At 48.8% G+C, this 19,312-nt stretch overlaps 1 protein-coding gene across 1 annotated transcript in view; it reads left to right on the top strand.

Annotated features, from left to right (window-relative positions):
- The first annotated feature begins 576 nt into the window (after nt 1-576).
- Nucleotides 577-19,312, top strand: part of LOC142249579 (protein Wnt-7a) — a 106,076-nt gene continuing 87,340 nt past the window's right edge. Inside the window, exon 1 of the mRNA XM_075321270.1 lies at nt 577-1,581. Within this exon, the coding sequence (XP_075177385.1) occupies nt 1,511-1,581 (71 nt within the window). The 5' untranslated portion in view covers nt 577-1,510. The remainder of the gene's footprint in view (nt 1,582-19,312) is intronic.

The raw sequence follows: 19,312 nt of genomic DNA, 5'->3' as shown, positions 1-19,312 counted from the left end.
CCTTTCTTCCCTGTATATAAATCTGGTCCTTTTTGCCAAAGGGGCGGAGTGCTGAAAAATATGCCCACAGAGAAGAGTTAAGACCACACCCCATTGACTAAAGTACTAGTTTTATATATAAGAAAAGGGTCATAACTCAAGAACGGAGAGGCGCTGGAAAAGAAGCGAAACATTGCCAAATTCAGGAGGTCAGTGGCATTTACACTGGGCCATGTATTTATATATGTGCCCCCTTCTCCGGCCTCAGGCAGTGTAGATGACCTGCCCTGTGTAGCCCACCACTGTGCACCTGACGCCCCTCTACGCTGGCAGCAGAGGGTTGTAGGTTTTTTACATTGGATTTTAGGTGAATCTCTCAGGGCTCAGTGCGGAGGCATCTGCTCCAGACAACAATGGGCCACTTCTTATTTTTCTTAGTGGGCGCTGTCTCGCTTTTCTTTAATAAATTTTGATAAGATCTAAATAGATGAGTGGCGCCCCCCTCCTCTCCCCCCCTCCTCCCCCCCTGCTCTCCCCCCTCCCCCCACTGGTCCCCCCCATCTGCTGCCTGTCACTGACTCACAGGGTGCAGGCGATCACTGCTACAAGATCTCAGGGACAGATCATCACTTTAGGAAGGAAGCCACAAAAAATTACAACAAAAAGTTTAAGTGAAAGTCGCAGAGGGAGGGTGAAGCTGTCAGCAGCCCCCGGAGCACGGTCCATCCTGCAGGAGGGGGCAGCAGTATCCCCCCAGCCGCATCCCTGACAGCTCCGCTCAGATCACAGGAATGTGCAGCATGAAACAGGATCCAGCCTCCTCCTGGCTGCAGCGCGTCCTCGGGCAGTCTACCTGCTGACGATCACCTGAGCAGCCTGGCTGGGCAGCACCATGCTTGTGGCGCAGGGACGCAGCTGCTGCAGATCTTCAGGCAACAGGTGAATGTCGCGCAGAGGCTTCTGCGATCTCTTTTTCTTGGGACTTCAACTGTCTTTTATATTTTTTTGCACTTCAAATCCGCACCCCAAAGAGAGTGAGAAGAAGCAGCCATGAGCCGGCATCATCACTAGTGACCGGCATCCAAAGCAGGACCCCCGAGCAGGGAGGAGAGGGGCGACACCGTCACTGAGGGCTGCCGGGCACATACAGGGGGCTGCCGAGCCTGTGACCTGGACCCCCGACCAAGAGCAACCCAACTGTCAGATACTGCGGAGCCCCCAACTGCCGGTCACTGCGGAGCCCCCAACTGCCGGTCACTGCGGAGCCCCCAACTGTCAGATACTGCGGAGCCCCCAACTGCCGGTCACTGCGGAGCCCCCAACTGCCGGTCACTGCGGAGCCCCCAACTGCCGGTCACTGCGGAGCCCCCAACTGCCGGTCACTGCGGAGCCCCCAACTGTCAGATACTGCGGAGCCCCCAACTGCCGGTCACTGCGGAGCCCCCAACTGCCGGTCACTGCGGAGCCCCCAACTGTCATATACTGCGGAGCCCCCAACTGCCGGTCACTGCGGAGCCCCAAACCCAGGAATATGAACAGGAAGACGAGACGCTGGATCTTCCACATCTTTCTCAGTCTGGGAATTGTCTACATAAAGATTGGGTAAGTGGCGACCCCAGAGGACCAGTCACATCCCCTACTGGGGACACTGGGGACAAGGGCTCAACTGGTTACAGAGAAGAGACTCCAAACTACAACCCCCATCATCTGCCAGGACAGTCTGGGGTGAATTATCTATCTATCTATCTATCTATCTATCTATCTATCTATCTATCTATCTATCCCTCTATCATTCTATCTATCTATCTATCTATCCCTCTATCTCTCCCTCTATCTATCCCTCTATCTATCTATCTGTCTATCTATCTGTCTATCTATCTATCTATCTATCTATCCCTCTATCTATCTGTCTATCTATCCCTCTATCTATCTATCCCTCTATCTATTATTTATCTATCATTCTATCTATCCCTCTATCTATCTATTATCTAAATATCTATCCCTCTATCTATCTATCTATCTATCTATCTATCTATCTATCTATCTATCCCTCTATCTATCTATTATCTACCTATCTATCTATCCCTCTATCTATATCTATCTATCCCTCTATCTATCCATTATCTATCCATTATCTATCTATCTATTATCTATCTATTATCTATCCATTATCTATTTATCTATCTATCTATCCATCTATCCATTATCTATCCATTATCTTTCTATCTATTATCTATCTATCTATCTATCCATCCATTATCTATCTATCTATCCCTCTATCTTTCTATCTATCTATCTTTCCCTCTATTATCTATCTATCTATTATTTATCCATTATCTATCTATCCATGTATCTCTATCTATCTATTATCTATCCATCTATCCCTCTATTTATTATCTATCTATCTATCTATCCCTCTATCTATTATCTATCCATCTATCCCTCTATTTATTATCTATCTATCTATCTATCCCTCTATCTATTATCTATCTATTATCTATCTCTCTATTATCTATCCATGTATCTATTATCTATCCCTCTATCTATTATCTATCTATTATCTATCCCTCTATCTATCTATCTATCTATCATCTATCCCTCTATCTATCTATCTATCTATCTATCTATGCCTCTATCTATCTATCTATCTATCTATCCCTCTATCTATCTATCTATCTATCTATCTATCTATCTATCTATCTATCTATCTATCTATGCCTCTATCTATCTATCTATCTATCCATCCCTCTATCTATCTATCTATCTATCTATCTATCCCTCTATCTATTATCTATCTATCTATCTATTATCTATCTATTATCTATCTATCTATCTATCTATCCCTCTATCTATTATCTATCTATCTATCTATTATCTATCTATTATCCATCTATCTATCTATTATCTATTATCTCTATCTATTATCTATCTATTATCTATCTATCCCTCTATCTATCTATCTATCTATCCCTCTATATATCCCTCTATCTATCTATCTATCTATTATCTATCTATTATCCATCTATCTATCTATTATCTATTATCTCTATCTATTATCTATCTATTATCTATCTATCCCTCTATCTATCTATCTATATATCCCTCTATCTATCTATCCCTCTATCTATTATCTATCTATCTATCTATCTATCTATCTATCTATCTATCTATCTATTATCTATTTATCTATTATCTATCTATTATCTATCTATCTATCTATCCCTCTATCTATCTATTATCTATTTATCTATTATCTATCTATTATCTATCTTTCTATCTATCTATTATCTATTTATCTATTATCTATTATCTATGTATCTATTCTCACTGTATCTATCTGTTATGATCTGTATCTCTTGTATTTATCAATATGTAACCTCGTGTATATATAATATTGGGCAGGGGTCCTCTGCAGTAGATTGTGCACAGATGCGGCTGTTTCCCCCCATACACATGTGATTGTGCAGATATCCAGACTCTGATGATTGTCACATACTGTAGCGGTGATATTTGTGCACGGTGAGGGGGTTTTCTCCCACCTTCCATATCTCCCATAGATGACCCTGGGAGAGGTTCTCCTCCACTGTGTAGAGCGGATGGGAGCTGTTGTGATGGAGGACACAGAGGATGAATGGATATTATGTCCATATTTCTATCACATATTGTTCTGCACATAAAGCTGAATACAAGTCTCAGCCCTCATCACACAGAGCTCTGCAGACCTGGGGCGCTCGGGGCTGCTTTTGCTGTATATACAGTGTATATATATATATATCTTTTTGATCTCTCTTGTTGGTGATTTCTTCTGGATAATCTTTAGGCAGATGTGTAATTCTGGGGGTGCGGAGGAGCGGTCGTCCCTGGACATGTCACCTCAGAGGACCCGTCATCAATGGCACATTACAGGTTGGGCCCCTGCTGCAGATTTCACTTTGGGGCCCATTTTCTTGGAGGGGATCTTCAGGGAGTCTGTTGGGATAAATGGTTCCGTGTATGGTGACATCATCCATGTGCAGAGCCGGGGATGAATGGAGCTTATCAGTGTCTGGATCCTCGCGTGGTCAATCATTCACCGCCCGGGGCCACCTCTACTGTTAATTAATGACATTCAGAGCGGATGAGCCCCATAGATCTATAGTGAGTCTCTGCCGGACACTTCTGCCCATTAACCACCTCTCTCCCTTCCATTGCTTTCTCTCTGCTTACATGGGACTGCACGCACCATGGTGCCCATCAGTAACCTCCAGGCTGTTAGGGTATGATGGGAGTTGTAGTTTGCAGACAGTGCAGGACCCGCAGCCACCAGACATCGGACATCTTTGTATTTCCACTCTTCCCACTTTTACACTTTTAAGCCACTTTATTCTCTTTTGGTTTTGTGTTTTTTTGCTGCTTTCTTAAAATCCTGCCAGTTCTGTCTGAGCCCGGGACGGGTTTGGTTAATAATGATCAAACTGTGTAACTGTCAAACGGTCGCCCACGATGCATTTCCTACCAAAATCGTGGCTTCAAAGAAACCATGGCACAATGCCGGATCCGTGGCACAAAGGAACAAATTGACTGGTAATGTGGTCTATCAGTTTCCCTCCAAGGAAAGCTAATTTTACTGTCAAAGATGGAGGCATCTGTAATGGAAGCAATATACGGGGTCGCACTTTAGGGTGTATATTAAATCTGTTGCCTATCCCATCATTCTGTTCTCCTATGTGATGCACGGTCCAGTGCGGAAGAGCCGGAGCACAAAACATCTCCCATAGACGTCTATGGAGCAAGTGCTTCTGCTACATATATATATATATATATATATATATATATATATATATATATATATACTACCGTTCAATAGTTTGGGGTCACCAAGAAAATTTTGTCTTTTCCATGAAAAATGCTACTTTTATTTATCAGATGAGCTGCATAAAGAATAGAGAATATCGTCCAGACAGTGACGAGGGGAGAAATAATGACTTTTGCTGGAAATAATAATTTCCTCTTCACACTTTGCTTTCGACACAGATCGCTCCTTTGCATAATTCCAGCTTTGCAGACTTTGGCATTCTAGCTGGTAATTTGCGGAGGTAATCTGGAGATATTTCCCTCCATGCTTCCCCCTCCACAAGTTGGATTGGTTGATGGGCACTTTTTGCACCATACGGTCACGCTGCTCCCACAACAGCTCTATAGGGTTGAGGTCTGGTGACTGGGCCCCCCCATTACAGATAGACACCAGCTGCCGGCTTCTTCCCTAAACAGTTCATGCATAATTTGGAGGTGGCTTTGGGTCATTGTCCTATTGTAGGATGAAATTGGCTCCAATCAAGCGCTGTCCACAGGGTATGGCATGGCGCTGTAAAATGGAGTGATAGCCTTCCTTATTCAAAATCCCTTTTACCTTGTACAAATCTCCCACTTTACCAGCACCAAAGCAACCCCAGACCATCACATGACCTCCACCATGCTTGACAGAAGGCGTCAGGCAGTCTTCCAGCATCTTTTCAGTAGTTCTGTGTCTCACAAATGTTCTTCTGTGTGATCCAAACACCTCACACTTGGATTCATTTGTCCATAACACTTTTTCCCAATCTTCCTCTGTCCAATGTCTGTTCTTTTGCCCATATTAATCTTTTCCTTTTATTAGCCAGTCTCAGATATGGCTTTTTCTTTGCCCCTCTGCCCTGAAGGCCGGCATCCCGGAGTCTTCACTGTAGACGGTGACACTGGTGTTTTGTGGGTGTTATGTAATGAAGTTGCCAGTTGAGGACCTGTGAGGCGTGGATTTCTCACACTAGAGACTGTAATGTGCTTGTCTTGTTGCTCAGTTGTGCAGCGCGGCCTCCACTTCTCTCTACTCTGGTTACAGCCTGTTTGTGCTCTCCTCTGAAGGGAGTAGTACACACAGTTGTAGGAAATCTTCAGTTTCTTGTCAATTTCTCGCATGGAATATCCTTCATTTCTAAGAACAAGAATAGACTGTCGAGTTTCACATGAAAGTTCCTTTTTTCTGGCCATTTTGAGAGTTTAATGGAACCAACAAATGTAATGATCCAGATTCTCAACTAGCTCAAAGGAAGGTCAGTTTTATAGCTTCTCTAATCAGCAAAACTGTTTTAGGCTGTGCTAACATACTTGCACAAGGGTTTTCAAGGGATTTCTAAACATCCATTAGCCTTCTAACACAGCAAACACAATGTAGCATTAGACACTGGAGCGGTGGTTGTTGGAAATGGGCCTCTATACACCTATGTCGATATTAGATTAAAAAACAGACGTTTGCAGCGAGAATAGTCATTTACCACATAACAATGTATAGAGGGGACTTCTGTTTTATTCATTCAAACAAGAAAATCATTGAGTATACACTGATGGCAGAAACTGTCACGTCACACGTGGCCAAACACCAATCATAATTATCTACAGAACATTGATGAAACTCCGACTGTTGTTTGCATGAAAAATCAAAGACATCCGAATGAGACTGGGGTGCATTTGTACTGACTGTCAGTGATAATCATCCCGTTCAGTGACTATCAGTGGTCTTCAGGGCTCCTGTACAGTGGCCTCCAATTACTGATGTGGCCGACGGACCTTGTCCTGCTCTATATGTAGCACATGTCCATGGCCACACAGGAGACACGTTACTAATAGGGATGATCGAATACTTCGATTATTTGGCTTCGCGAATATTTTCCGAATACCTCGACTATTCGCGAATAATCGATTCACAATGTAAGTCTATAGGAAACCCAAATAACAACTACTCGGTACTATTCGGGCTTCCCATAGACTTACATTGCGCATCGAATAGTCGAATAGCGGCGAGGTATTCGGAAAATATTCGCGAAGCCGAATATACAGTGCCTACAAGTAGTATTCAACCCCCTGCAGATTTAGCAGGTTTGATAAGATGCAAATAAGTTAGAGCCTGCAAACTTCAAACAAGAGCAGGATTTATTAACAGATGCATAAATCTTACAAACCAACAAGTTATGTTGCTCAGTTAAATTTTAATAAATTTTCAACATAAAAGTGTGGGTCAATTATTATTCAACCCCTAGGTTTAATATTTTGTGGAATAACCCTTGTTTGCAATTACAGCTAATAATCGTCTTTTATAAGACCTGATCAGGCCGGCACAGGTCTCTGGAGTTATCTTGGCCCACTCCTCCATGCAGATCTTCTCCAAGTTATCTAGGTTCTTTCGGTGTCTCATGTGGACTTTAATCTTGAGCTCCTTCCACAAGTTTTCAATTGGGTTAAGGTCAGGAGACTGACTAGGCCACTGCAACACCTTGATTTTTTTCCTCTTGAACCAGGCCTTGGTTTTCTTGGCTGTGTGCTTTGGGTCGTTGTCTTGTTGGAAGATGAAATGGCGACCCATCTTAAGATCCTTGATGGAGGAGCGGAGGTTCTTGGCCAAAATCTCCAGGTAGGCCTTGCTATCCATCTTCCCATGGATGCGGACCAGATGGCCAGGCCCCTTGGCTGAGAAACAGCCCTACAGCATGATGCTGCCACCACTATGCTTGACTGTAGGGATGGTATTCTTGGGGTCATATGCAGTGCCATCCAGTCTCCAAACGTCACGTGTGTGGTTGGCACCAAAGATCTCGATCTTGGTCTCATCAGACCAGAGAACCTTGAACCAGTCTGTCTCAGATTCCTCCAAGTGATCATGAGCAAACTGTAGACGAGCCTTGACATGACGCTTTGAAAGTAAAGGTACCTTACGGGCTCGTCTGGAACGGAGACCATTGTGGTGGAGTACGTTACTTATGGTATTGACTGAAACCAATGTCCCCACTGCCATGAGATCTTCCCGGAGTTCCTTCCTTGTTGTCCTTGGGTTAGCCTTGACTCTTCGGACAAGCCTGGCCTCGGCACGGGTGGAAACTTTCAAAGGCTGTCCAGGCCGTGGAAGGCTAACAGTAGTTCCATAAGCCTTCCACTTCCGGATGATGCTCCCAACAGTGGAGACAGGTAGGCCCAACTCCTTGGAAAGGGTTTTGTACCCCTTGCCAGCCTTGTGACCCTCCACGATCTTGTCTCTGATGGCCTTGGAATGCTCCTTTGTCTTTCCCATGTTGACCAAGTATGAGTGCTGTTCACAAGTTTGGGGAGGGTCTTAATTAGTCAGAAAAGGCTGGAAAAAGAGATAATTAATCCAAACATGTGAAGCTCATTGTTCTTTGTGCCTGAAATACTTCTTAATACTTTAGGGGAACCAAACAGAATTCTGGAGGTTTGAGGGGTTGAATAATAAATGACCCTCTGAATAAACTTTTCACAATTTAAAAAAAAAAAAATAAAAAAGAAATAACATTCTTTTTTGCTGCATTTCACACTTCCAGGCTGATCTACAGTCCAAATGTCACAATGCCAAGTTATTCCGAATGTGTAAACCTGCTAAATCTGCAGGGGGTTGAATACTACTTGTAGGCACTGTATAAGGTATTCGATCATCCCTAGTTACTAACAATGTGAAGTATATGGGGATGGAACAAATTAATGATCTGACCCCTAGAGTTTGTGTTGAACACCCAAATAAATGTTCTGCGAATTATCCAACAAATGAGCAAAACCATTTGTCAGCTGATTAGATTGATTATGCTGGAAACAAAATCATTACTGTGGGAAGCTAGAGGTGGTGCAAATTAGTGATGAGCGGGCACTACCATGCTCAGGTGTTCAGTACTGGTAACTAGTGATAAGCGGGCACTACCATGCTCGGGTGCTCAGTACTGGTAACTAGTGATGAGCGGGCACTACCATGCTCGGGTGCTCAGTACTGGTAACTAGTGATGAGAGGTCACTACCATGCTCGGGTGCTCAGTACTGGTAACTAGTGATGAGCGGGCACTACCAGGCTCAGGTGCTCAGTACTAGTAACTAGTCATGAGCGGGCACTACCATGCTCGGGTGCTCAGTACTGGTAACTAGTGATGAGTGGGCACTACCATGCTCGGGTGCTCAGTACTGGTAACTAGTGATGAGCGGGCACTGCCATGCTCGGGTGCTCTGTACTCGTAACTAGTGATGAGCGGGCACTGCCATGCTCGGGTGCTCTGTACTCGTAACTAGTGATGAGTGGGCACTACCATGCTCGGGTGCTCAGTACTGGTAACTAGTGATGAGTGGGCACTACCATGCTCGGGTGCTCAGTACTGGTAACTAGTGATGAGCGGGCACTGCCATGCTCGGGTGCTCTGTACTCGTAACTAGTGATGAGCGGGCACTGCCATGCTCGGGTGCTCAGTACAGGTAACTAGTGATGAGTGGGCACTACCATGCTCGGGTGCTCAGTACTGGTAACTAGTGATGAGCAGGCACTGCCATGCTCGGGTGCTCTGTACTCGTAACTAGTGATGAGTGGGCACTACCATGCTCGGGTGCTCTGTACTCGTAACTAGTGATGAGCGGGCACTGCCATGCTCAGGTGCTCTATAATTGTAATTAGTGATGAGCGGGCACTGCCATGCTCGGGTGCTCTGTACTGGTAACTAGTGATGAGCGGGCACTACCATGCTCAGATGCTCAGTACGGATAACTAGTGATGAGCGGACACTACCATGCTCAGGTGCTCTGTACTGGTATCTAGTGATGAGCGGGCACTACCATGCTCAGGTGCTCAGTACTGGTAACTAGTGATGATCAGGCACTACCATGCTCGGGTGCTCAGTACTGGTAACTAGTGATGAGCGGGCACTACCATGCTCGGGTGCTCAGTACTGGTAACTAGTGATGAGCGGGCACTACCATGCTCAGGTGCTCAGTACTGGTAACTAGTGATGAGCGGGCACTACCATGCTCAGGTGCTCTGTACTGGTATCTAGTGATGAGCGGGCACTACCATGCTCAGGTGCTCAGTACTGGTAACTAGTGATGAGCGGGCACTACCATGCTCGGGTGCTCAGTACTGGTAACTAGTGATGAGCGGGCACTACCATGCTCAGGTGCTCAGTACTGGTAACTAGTGATGAGCAGGCACTACCATGCTCGGGTGCTCAGTACTGGTAACTAGTGATGAGCGGGCACTACCATGCTCAGGTGCTCAGTACTGGTATCTAGTTATGAGCGGACACTACCATGCTCAGGTGCTCAGTACTGGTAACTAGTGATGAGCGGGCACTACCATGCTCAGGGGCTCAGTACTGGTAACTAGTGATGAGCGGGTACTACCATGCTGAGGTGCTCAGTACTGGTAACTAGTGATGAGCGGGCACTACCATGCTCAGGTGCTCGGTACTGGTAACTAGTGATGAGCGGGCACTACCATGCTCGGGTGCTCAGTACTCGTAACTAGTGATGAGCGGGCACTACCATGCTCAGGTGCTCAGTACTGGTAACTAGTGATGAGCGGGCACTACCATGCTCGGGTGCTCAGTACTCGTAACTAGTGATGAGCGGGCACTACCATGCTCGGGTGTTCAGTACTCGTAACTAGTGATGAGCGGGCACTACCATGCTCAGGGGCTCAGTACTGGCAACTAGTGATGAGTGAGCACTACCATGCTCAGGTGCTCTATACTCGTAACTAGTGATGAGCGGGCACTGCCATGCTCGGGTGCTCTGTACTGGTAACTAGTGATGAGTGGGCACTACCATGCTCAGGTGCTCAGTACTGGTAACTAGTGATGAGCGGACACTACCATGCTCAGGTGCTCAGTACTGGTAACTAGTGATGAGCGGGCACTACCATGCTCAGGTGCTCAGTACTGGTAACTAGTGATGAGCGGGGCACTACCATGCTCAGGTGCTCAGTATTTGTAACTAGTGATGAGTGGACACTACCATGCTCAGGTGCTCAATACTCGTAACTAGTGATGAGCGGGCACTACCATGCTCGGGGGCTCTGTACTGGTAACTAGTGATGAGCGGGCACTACCATGCTCAGATGCTCAGTACGTATAACTAGTGATGAGCGGGCACTACCATGCTCAGGTGCTCTGTACTGGTATCTAGTGATGAGCGGGCACTACAATGCTCGGGTGCTCTGTACTGGTAACTAGTGATGAGCGGGCACTACCATGCTCGGGTGCTCAGTACTGGTAACTAGTGATGAGCGGGCACTACCGTGCTCAGGTGCTCAGTACTGGTAACTAGTGATGAGCGGGCACTACCATGCTCAGGTGCTCAGTACTGGTAACTAGTGATGAGTGGGCACTACCATGCTCAGGTGCTCAGTACTGGTAACTAGTGATGAGTGGGCACTACCATGCTCGGGTGTTCAATACTGGTAACTAGTGATGAGCGGGCACTACCATGCTCGGGTGCTCAGTACTGGTAACTAGTGATGAGCGGGCACTACCATGCTCGGGTGCTCAGTACTGGTAACTAGTGATGAATGGGCACTACCATGCTCAGGTGCTCAGTACTGGTAACTTGTGATGAGTGGGCACTACCATGCTCGGGTGCTCAGTACTGGTAACTAGTGATGAGTGGGCACTACCATGCTCGGGTGCTCAGTACTGGTAACTAGTGATGAGCGGGCACTACCATGCTCGGGTGTTCAATACTGGTAACTAGTGATGAGCGGGCACTACCATGCTCGGGTGCTCAGTACTGGTAACTAGTGATGAGCGGGCACTACCATGCTCAGGTGCTCAGTACTGGTAACTAGTGATGAGTGGGCACTACCATGCTCAGGGGCTCAGTACTGGTAACTAGTGATGAGCGGGTACTACCATGCTCGGGTGCTCAGTACTCGTAACTACTGATGAGCGGGCACTACCATGCTCGGGTGCTCAGTACTGGTAACTAGTGATGAGCGGGCACTACCATGCTGAGGTGCTCAGTACTGGTAACTAGTGATGAGCGGGCACTACCATGCTCGGGTGCTCAGTACTGGTAACTAGTGATGAGCGGGCACTACCATGCTCAGGTGCTCAGTACTGGTAACTAGTGATGAGTGGGCACTACCATGCTCGGGTGCTCAGTACTGGTAACTAGTGATGAGCGGGCACTACAATGCTCGGGTGCTCAGTACTGGTAACTAGTGATGAATGGGCACTACCATGCTCGGGTGCTCAGTACTCATAACTAGTGATGAGCGGGCACTACCATGCTCGGGTGCTCAGTACTGGTAACTAGTGATGAATGGGCACTACCATGCTCAGGTGCTCAGTACTGGTAACTTGTGATGAGTGGGCACTACCATGCTCGGGTGCTCAGTACTGGTAACTAGTGATGAGCGGGCACTACCATGCTCGGGTGCTCAGAACTGGTAACTAGTGATGAGCGGGCACTACCATGCTCGGGTGTTCAATACTGGTAACTAGTGATGAGCGGGCACTACCATGCTCGGGTGCTCAGTACTGGTAACTAGTGATGAGCGGGCACTACCATGCTCAGGGGCTCATTACTGGTAACTAGTGATGAGCGGGCACTACCATGCTGAGGTGCTCAGTACTGGTAACTAGTGATGAGCGGGCACTACCATGCTCGGGTGCTCAGTACTGGTAACTAGTGATGAGCGGGCACTACCATGCTCAGGGGCTCATTACTGGTAACTAGTGATGAGCGGGCACTACCATGCTGAGGTGCTCAGTACTGGTAACTAGTGATGAGCGGGCACTACCATGCTCGGGTGCTCAGTACTGGTAACTAGTGATGAGCGGGCACTACAATGCTCGGGTGCTCAGTACTGGTAACTAGTGATGAATGGGCACTACCATGCTCGGGTGCTCAGTACTCATAACTAGGGATGAGCGGGCACTACCATGCTCGGGTGCTCAGTACTGGTAACTAGTGATGAATGGGCACTACCATGCTCAGGTGCTCAGTACTGGTAACTTGTGATGAGTGGGCACTACCATGCTCGGGTGCTCAGTACTGGTAACTAGTGATGAGCGGGCACTACCATGCTCGGGTGCTCAGAACTGGTAACTAGTGATGAGCGGGCACTACCATGCTCGGGTGTTCAATACTGGTAACTAGTGATGAGCGGGCACTACCATGCTCGGGTGCTCAGTACTGGTAACTAGTGATGAGCGGGCACTACCATGCTCAGGGGCTCAGTACTGGTAACTAGTGATGAGCGGGCACTACCATGCTGAGGTGCTCAGTACTGGTAACTAGTGATGAGCGGGCACTACCATGCTCGGGTGCTCAGTACTCGTAACTAGTGATGAGCGGGCACTACCATGCTCGGGTTCTCTGTACTGGTAACTAGTGATGAGCGGGCACTACCATGCTCGGGTGGTCAGTACTGGTAACTAGTGATGAGCGGGCACTACCATGCTGAGGTGCTCAGTACTGGTAACTAGTGATGAATGGGCACTACCATGCTCGGGTGCTCAGTACTCGTAACTAGTGATGAGCGGGCACTACCATGCTCGGGTGCTCAGTACTGGTAACTAGTGATGAGCGGGCACTACCATGCTCGGGTGCTCAGTACTGGTAACTAGTGATGAGCGGGCACTACGATGCTCGGGTGCTCAGTACTGGTAACTAGTGATGAGCGGGCACTACCATGCTCGGGTGTTCAGTACTCGTAACTAGTGATGAGCGGGCACTACCATGCTCAGGGGCTCAGTACTGGTAACTAGTGATGAGCGGGCACTACCATGCTCAGGTGCTCTATACTCGTAACTAGTGATGAGCGGGCACTGCCATGCTCGGGTGCTCTGTACTGGTAACTTGTGATGAGTGGGCACTACCATGCTCAGGTGCTCAGTACTGGTAACTAGTGATGAGCGGGCACTACCATGCTCAGGTGTTCAGTACTGGTAACTAGTGATGAGCGGGCACTACCATGCTCAGGTGCTCAGTACTGGTAACTAGTGATGAGCGGGCACTACCATGCTCAGGTGCTCAGTATTTGTAACTAGTGATGAGTGGGCACTACCATGCTCAGGTGCTCAGTACTGGTAACTAGTGATGAGCGGGCACTACCATGCTCGGGTGCTCTGTACTGGTAACTAGTAATGAGTGAGCACTACCATGCTCGGGTGCTCAGTACTGGTAACTAGTGATGAGCGGGCACTACCATGCTCGGGTGCTCTGTACTGGTAACTAGTGATGAGCAGGCACTACCATGCTCGGGTGCTCAGTACTGGTAACTAGTGATGAGTGGACACTACCATGCTCGGGTGCTCAGTACTGGTAACTAGTGATGAGCGGGCACTACCATGCTCGAGTGCTCAGTACTGGTAACTAGTGATGAGCAGGCACTACCATGCTCGGGTGCTCAGTACTGGTAACTAGTGATGAGTGGGCACTACCATGCTCGGGTGCTCTGTACTGGTAACTAGTGATGAGCGGGCACTACCATGCTCGGGTGCTCTGTACTGGTAACTAGTGATGAGCAGGCACTACCATGCTCGGGTGCTCAGTACTGGTAACTAGTGATGAGTGGGCACTACCATGCTCGGGTGCTCAGTAATGCTAACTAGTGATGAGCGGGCACTACCATGCTCGGGGTGCTCAGTACTGGTAACTAGTGATGAGCGGGCACTACCATGCTCAGGTGCTCAGTACTGGTAACTAGTGATGAGCGGACACTACCATGCTCAGGTGCTCAGTACTGGTAACTAGTGATGAGCGGACTACCATGCTCGGGTGCTCAGTACTGGTAACTAGTGATGAGCGGGCACTACCATGCTCGGGTGCTCAGTACTGGTAACTAGTGATGAGCGAGCACTACCATGCTCAGGTGCTCAGTACTGGTAACTAGTGATGAGCGGGGCACTACCATGCTCGGGTGCTCAGTACTGGTAACTAGTGATGAGCGGACACTACCATGCTCGGGTGCTCAGTACTGGTAACTAGTGATGAGCGGGCACTACCATGCTCAGATGCTCAGTACTGGTAACTAGTGATGAGTGGGTACTACCATGCTCGGGTGCTCAGTACTGGTAACTAGTGATGAGCGGACACTACCATGCTCAGGTGCTCAGTACTGGTAACTAGTGATGAGCGGGAACTACCATGTTCGGGGTGCTCGGTACTGGTAACTAGTGATGAGCGGGCACTACCATGTTCGGGGTGCTCGGTACTGGTAACTAGTGATGAGCGGGCACTACCATGCTCGGGTGCTCAGTACTGGTAACTAGTGATGAGCGGGCACTACCATGCTCAGGTGCTCAGTACTGGTAACTAGTGATGAGCGGACACTACCATGCTCAGGTGCTCAGTACTGGTAAACTAGTGATGAGCGGACTACCATGCTCGGGTGCTCAGTACTGGTAACTAGTGATGAGCGGGCACTACCATGCTCGGGTGCTCAGTACTGGTAACTAGTGATGAGCGAGCACTACATTGCTCAGGTGCTCAGTACTGGTAACTAGTGATGAGCGGGCACTACCATGCTCGGGTGCTCAGTACTGGTAACTAGTGATGAGCGGACACTACCATGCTCGGGTGCTCAGTACTGGTAACTAGTGATGAGCGGGCACTACCATGCTCAGATGCTCAGTACTGGTAACTAGTGATGAGTGGGTACTACCATGCTCGGGTGCTCAGTACTGGTAACTAGTGATGAGCGGACACTTACCATGCTCAGGTGCTCAGTACTGGTAACTAGTGATGAGCGGGAACTACCATGTTCGGGGTGCTCGGTACTGGTAACTAGTGATGAGCGGGCACTACCATGTTCGGGTGCTCGGTACTGGTAACTAGTGATGAGCGGGCACTACCATGCTCAGGTGTTCAGTACTGGTAACTAGTGATGAGCGGGCACTACCATGCTCAGATGCTCAGTACTGGTAACTAGTGATGAGCGGGCACTACCATGTTCGGGTGCTCGTTACTGGTAACTAGTGATGAGCGGGCACTACCATGCTCAGGTGTTCAGTACTGGTAACTAGTGATGAGCGGGCACTACCATGCTCAGATGCTCAGTACTGGTAACTAGTGATGAGCGGGCACTACCATGCTCGGGTGCTCAGTACTGGTAACTAGTGATGAGCGGACACTACCATGCTCAGGTGCTCAGTACTGGTAACTAGTGATGAGCGGGAACTACCATGTTCGGGTGCTCGGTACTGGTAACTAGTGATGAGCGGGCACTACCATGTTCGGGTGCTCGGTACTGGTAACTAGTGATGAGCGGGCACTACCATGCTCGGGTGCTCAGTACTGGTAACTAGTGATGAGCGGGCACTACCATGCTCAGGTGCTCAGTACTGGTAACTAGTGATGAGCGGACACTACCATGCTCAGGTGCTCAGTACTGGTAACTAGTGATGAGCGGACTACCATGCTCGGGTGCTCAGTACTGGTAACTAGTGATGAGCGGGCACTACCATGCTCGGGTGCTCAGTACTGGTAACTAGTGATGAGCGAGCACTACCATGCTCAGGTGCTCAGTACTGGTAACTAGTGATGAGCGGGCACTACCATGCTCGGGTGCTCAGTACTGGTAACTAGTGATGAGCGGACACTACCATGCTCGGGTGCTCAGTACTGGTAACTAGTGATGAGCGGCACTACCATGCTCAGATGCTCAGTACTGGTAAACTAGTGATGAGTGGGTACTACCATGCTCGGGTGCTCAGTACTGGTAACTAGTGATGAGCGGACACTACCATGCTCAGGTGCTCAGTACTGGTAACTAGTGATGAGCGGGAACTACCATGTTCGGGTGCTCGGTACTGGTAACTAGTGATGAGCGGGCACTACCATGTTCGGGGTGCTCGGTACTGGTAACTAGTGATGAGCGGGCACTACCATGCTCAGGTGTTCAGTACTGGTAACTAGTGATGAGCGGGCACTACCATGCTCAGATGCTCAGTACTGGTAACTAGTGATGAGCGGGCACTACCATGTTCGGGTGCTCGTTACTGGTAACTAGTGATGAGCGGGCACTACCATGCTCAGGTGTTCAGTACTGGTAACTAGTGATGAGCGGGCACTACCATGCTCAGATGCTCAGTACTGGTAACTAGTGATGAGCGGGCACTACCATGCTCGGGTGCTCAGTACTGGTAACTAGTGATGAGCGGACACTACCATGCTCAGGTGCTCAGTACTGGTAACTAGTGATGAGCGGGCACTACCATGCTCGGGTGCTCAGTACTGGTAACTAGTGATGAGCGAGCACTACCATGCTCAGGTGCTCAGTACTGGTCACTAGTGATGAGCGGACACTACCATGCTCGGGTGCTCAGTACTGGTAACTAGTGATGAGCGGGCACTACCATGCTCAGGTGTTCAGTACTGGTAACTAGTGATGAGCGGGCACTACCATGCTCAGGTGCTCAGTACTCGTAACTAGTGATGAGCGGGCACTACCATGCTCGGGTGCTCTGTACTGGTAACTAGTGATGAGCGGGCACTACCATGCTCGGGAGGTGCTCAGTACTGGTAACTAGTGATGAGCGGGCACTACCATGTTCGGGTGCTCGGTACTGGTAACTAGTGATGAGCGGGCACTACCATGCTCGGGTGCTCAGTACTGGTAACTAGTGATGAGCGGGCACTACCATGCTCAGGTGCTCAGTACTGGTAAATAGTGATGAGCGGACACTACCATGCTCAGGTGCTCAGTACTGGTAACTAGTGATGAGCGGACTACCATGCTCGGGTGCTCAGTACTGGTAACTAGTGATGAGCGGGCACTACCATGCTCGGGTGCTCAGTACTGGTAACTAGTGATGAGCGAGCACTACCATGCTCAGGTGCTCAGTACTGGTAACTAGTGATGAGCGGGCACTACCATGCTCGGGTGCTCAGTACTGGTAACTAGTGATGAGCGGACACTACCATGCTCGGGTGCTCAGTACTGGTAACTAGTGATGAGCGGGGCACTACCATGCTCAGATGCTCAGTACTGGTAACTAGTGATGAGTGGGTACTACCATGCTCGGGTGCTCAGTACTGGTAACTAGTGATGAGCGGACACTACCATGCTCAGGTGCTCAGTACTGGTAACTAGTGATGAGCGGGAACTACCATGTTCGGGTGCTCGGTACTGGTAACTAGTGATGAGCGGGCACTACCATGTTCGGGTGCTCGGTACTGGTAACTAGTGATGAGCGGGCACTACCATGCTCAGGTGTTCAGTACTGGTAACTAGTGATGAGCGGGCACTACCATGCTCAGATGCTCAGTACTGGTAACTAGTGATGAGCGGGGCACTACCATGTTCGGGTGCTCGTTACTGGTAACTAGTGATGAGCGGGCACTACCATGCTCAGGTGTTCAGTACTGGTAACTAGTGATGAGCGGGCACTACCCATGCTCAGATGCTCAGTACTGGTAACTAGTGATGAGCGGGCACTACCATGCTCGGGTGCTCAGTACTGGTAACTAGTGATGAGCGGACACTACCATGCTCAGGTGCTCAGTACTGGTAACTAGTGATGAGCGGGCACTACCATGCTCGGGTGCTCAGTACTGGTAACTAGTGATGAGCGAGCACTACCATGCTCAGGTGCTCAGTACTGGTCACTAGTGATGAGCGGACACTACCATGCTCGGGTGCTCAGTACTGGTAACTAGTGATGAGCGGGCACTACCATGCTCAGGTGTTCAGTACTGGTAACTAGTGATGAGCGGGCACTACCATGCTCAGGTGCTCAGTACTCGTAACTAGTGATGAGCGGGCACTACCATGCTCGGGTGCTCTGTACTGGTAACTAGTGATGAGCGGGCACTACCATGCTCGGGTGGTCAGTACTGGTAACTAGTGATGAGCGGGCACTACCATGCTGAGGTGCTGAGTACTGGTAACTAGTGATGAGCGGGCACTACCATGCTCGGGTGCTCAGTACTCGTAACTAGTGATGAGCGGGCACTACCATGCTCGGGTGCTCAGTACTGGTAACTAGTGATGAGCGGGCACTACCATGCTCGGGTGCTCAGTACTGGTAACTAGTGATGAGCGGGCACTACGATGCTCGGGTGCTCAGTACTGGTAACTAGTGATGAGCGGGCACTACCATGCTTGGGTGTTCAGTACTCGTAACTAGTGATGAGCGGGCACTACCATGCTCAGGTGCTCAGTACTGGTAACTAGTGATGAGCGGGCACTACCATGCTCAGGGGCTCAGTACTGGTAACTAGTGATGAGCGGGCACTACCATGCTCAGGTGCTCTATACTCGTAACTAGCGATGAGCGGGCACTGCCATGCTCGGGTGCTCTGTACTGGTAACTTGTGATGAGTGGGCACTACCATGCTCAGGTGCTCAGTACTGGTAACTAGTGATGAGCGGGCACTACCATGCTCAGGTGCTCAGTACTGGTAACTAGTGATGAGCGGGCACTACCATGCTCAGGTGCTCAGTACTGGTAACTAGTGATGAGCGGGCACTACCATGCTCAGGTGCTCAGTATTTGTAACTAGTGATGAGTGGGCACTACCATGCTCAGGTGCTCAGTACTGGTAACTAGTGATG

This window comes from Anomaloglossus baeobatrachus, chromosome 8, assembly GCF_048569485.1.
Source record: "Anomaloglossus baeobatrachus isolate aAnoBae1 chromosome 8, aAnoBae1.hap1, whole genome shotgun sequence".
NCBI lineage: Eukaryota > Metazoa > Chordata > Amphibia > Anura > Aromobatidae > Anomaloglossus > Anomaloglossus baeobatrachus.
The sequence above is the reverse complement of the archived record's forward strand: the minus strand, read 5'-3'. Positions and strand labels throughout refer to the sequence as shown.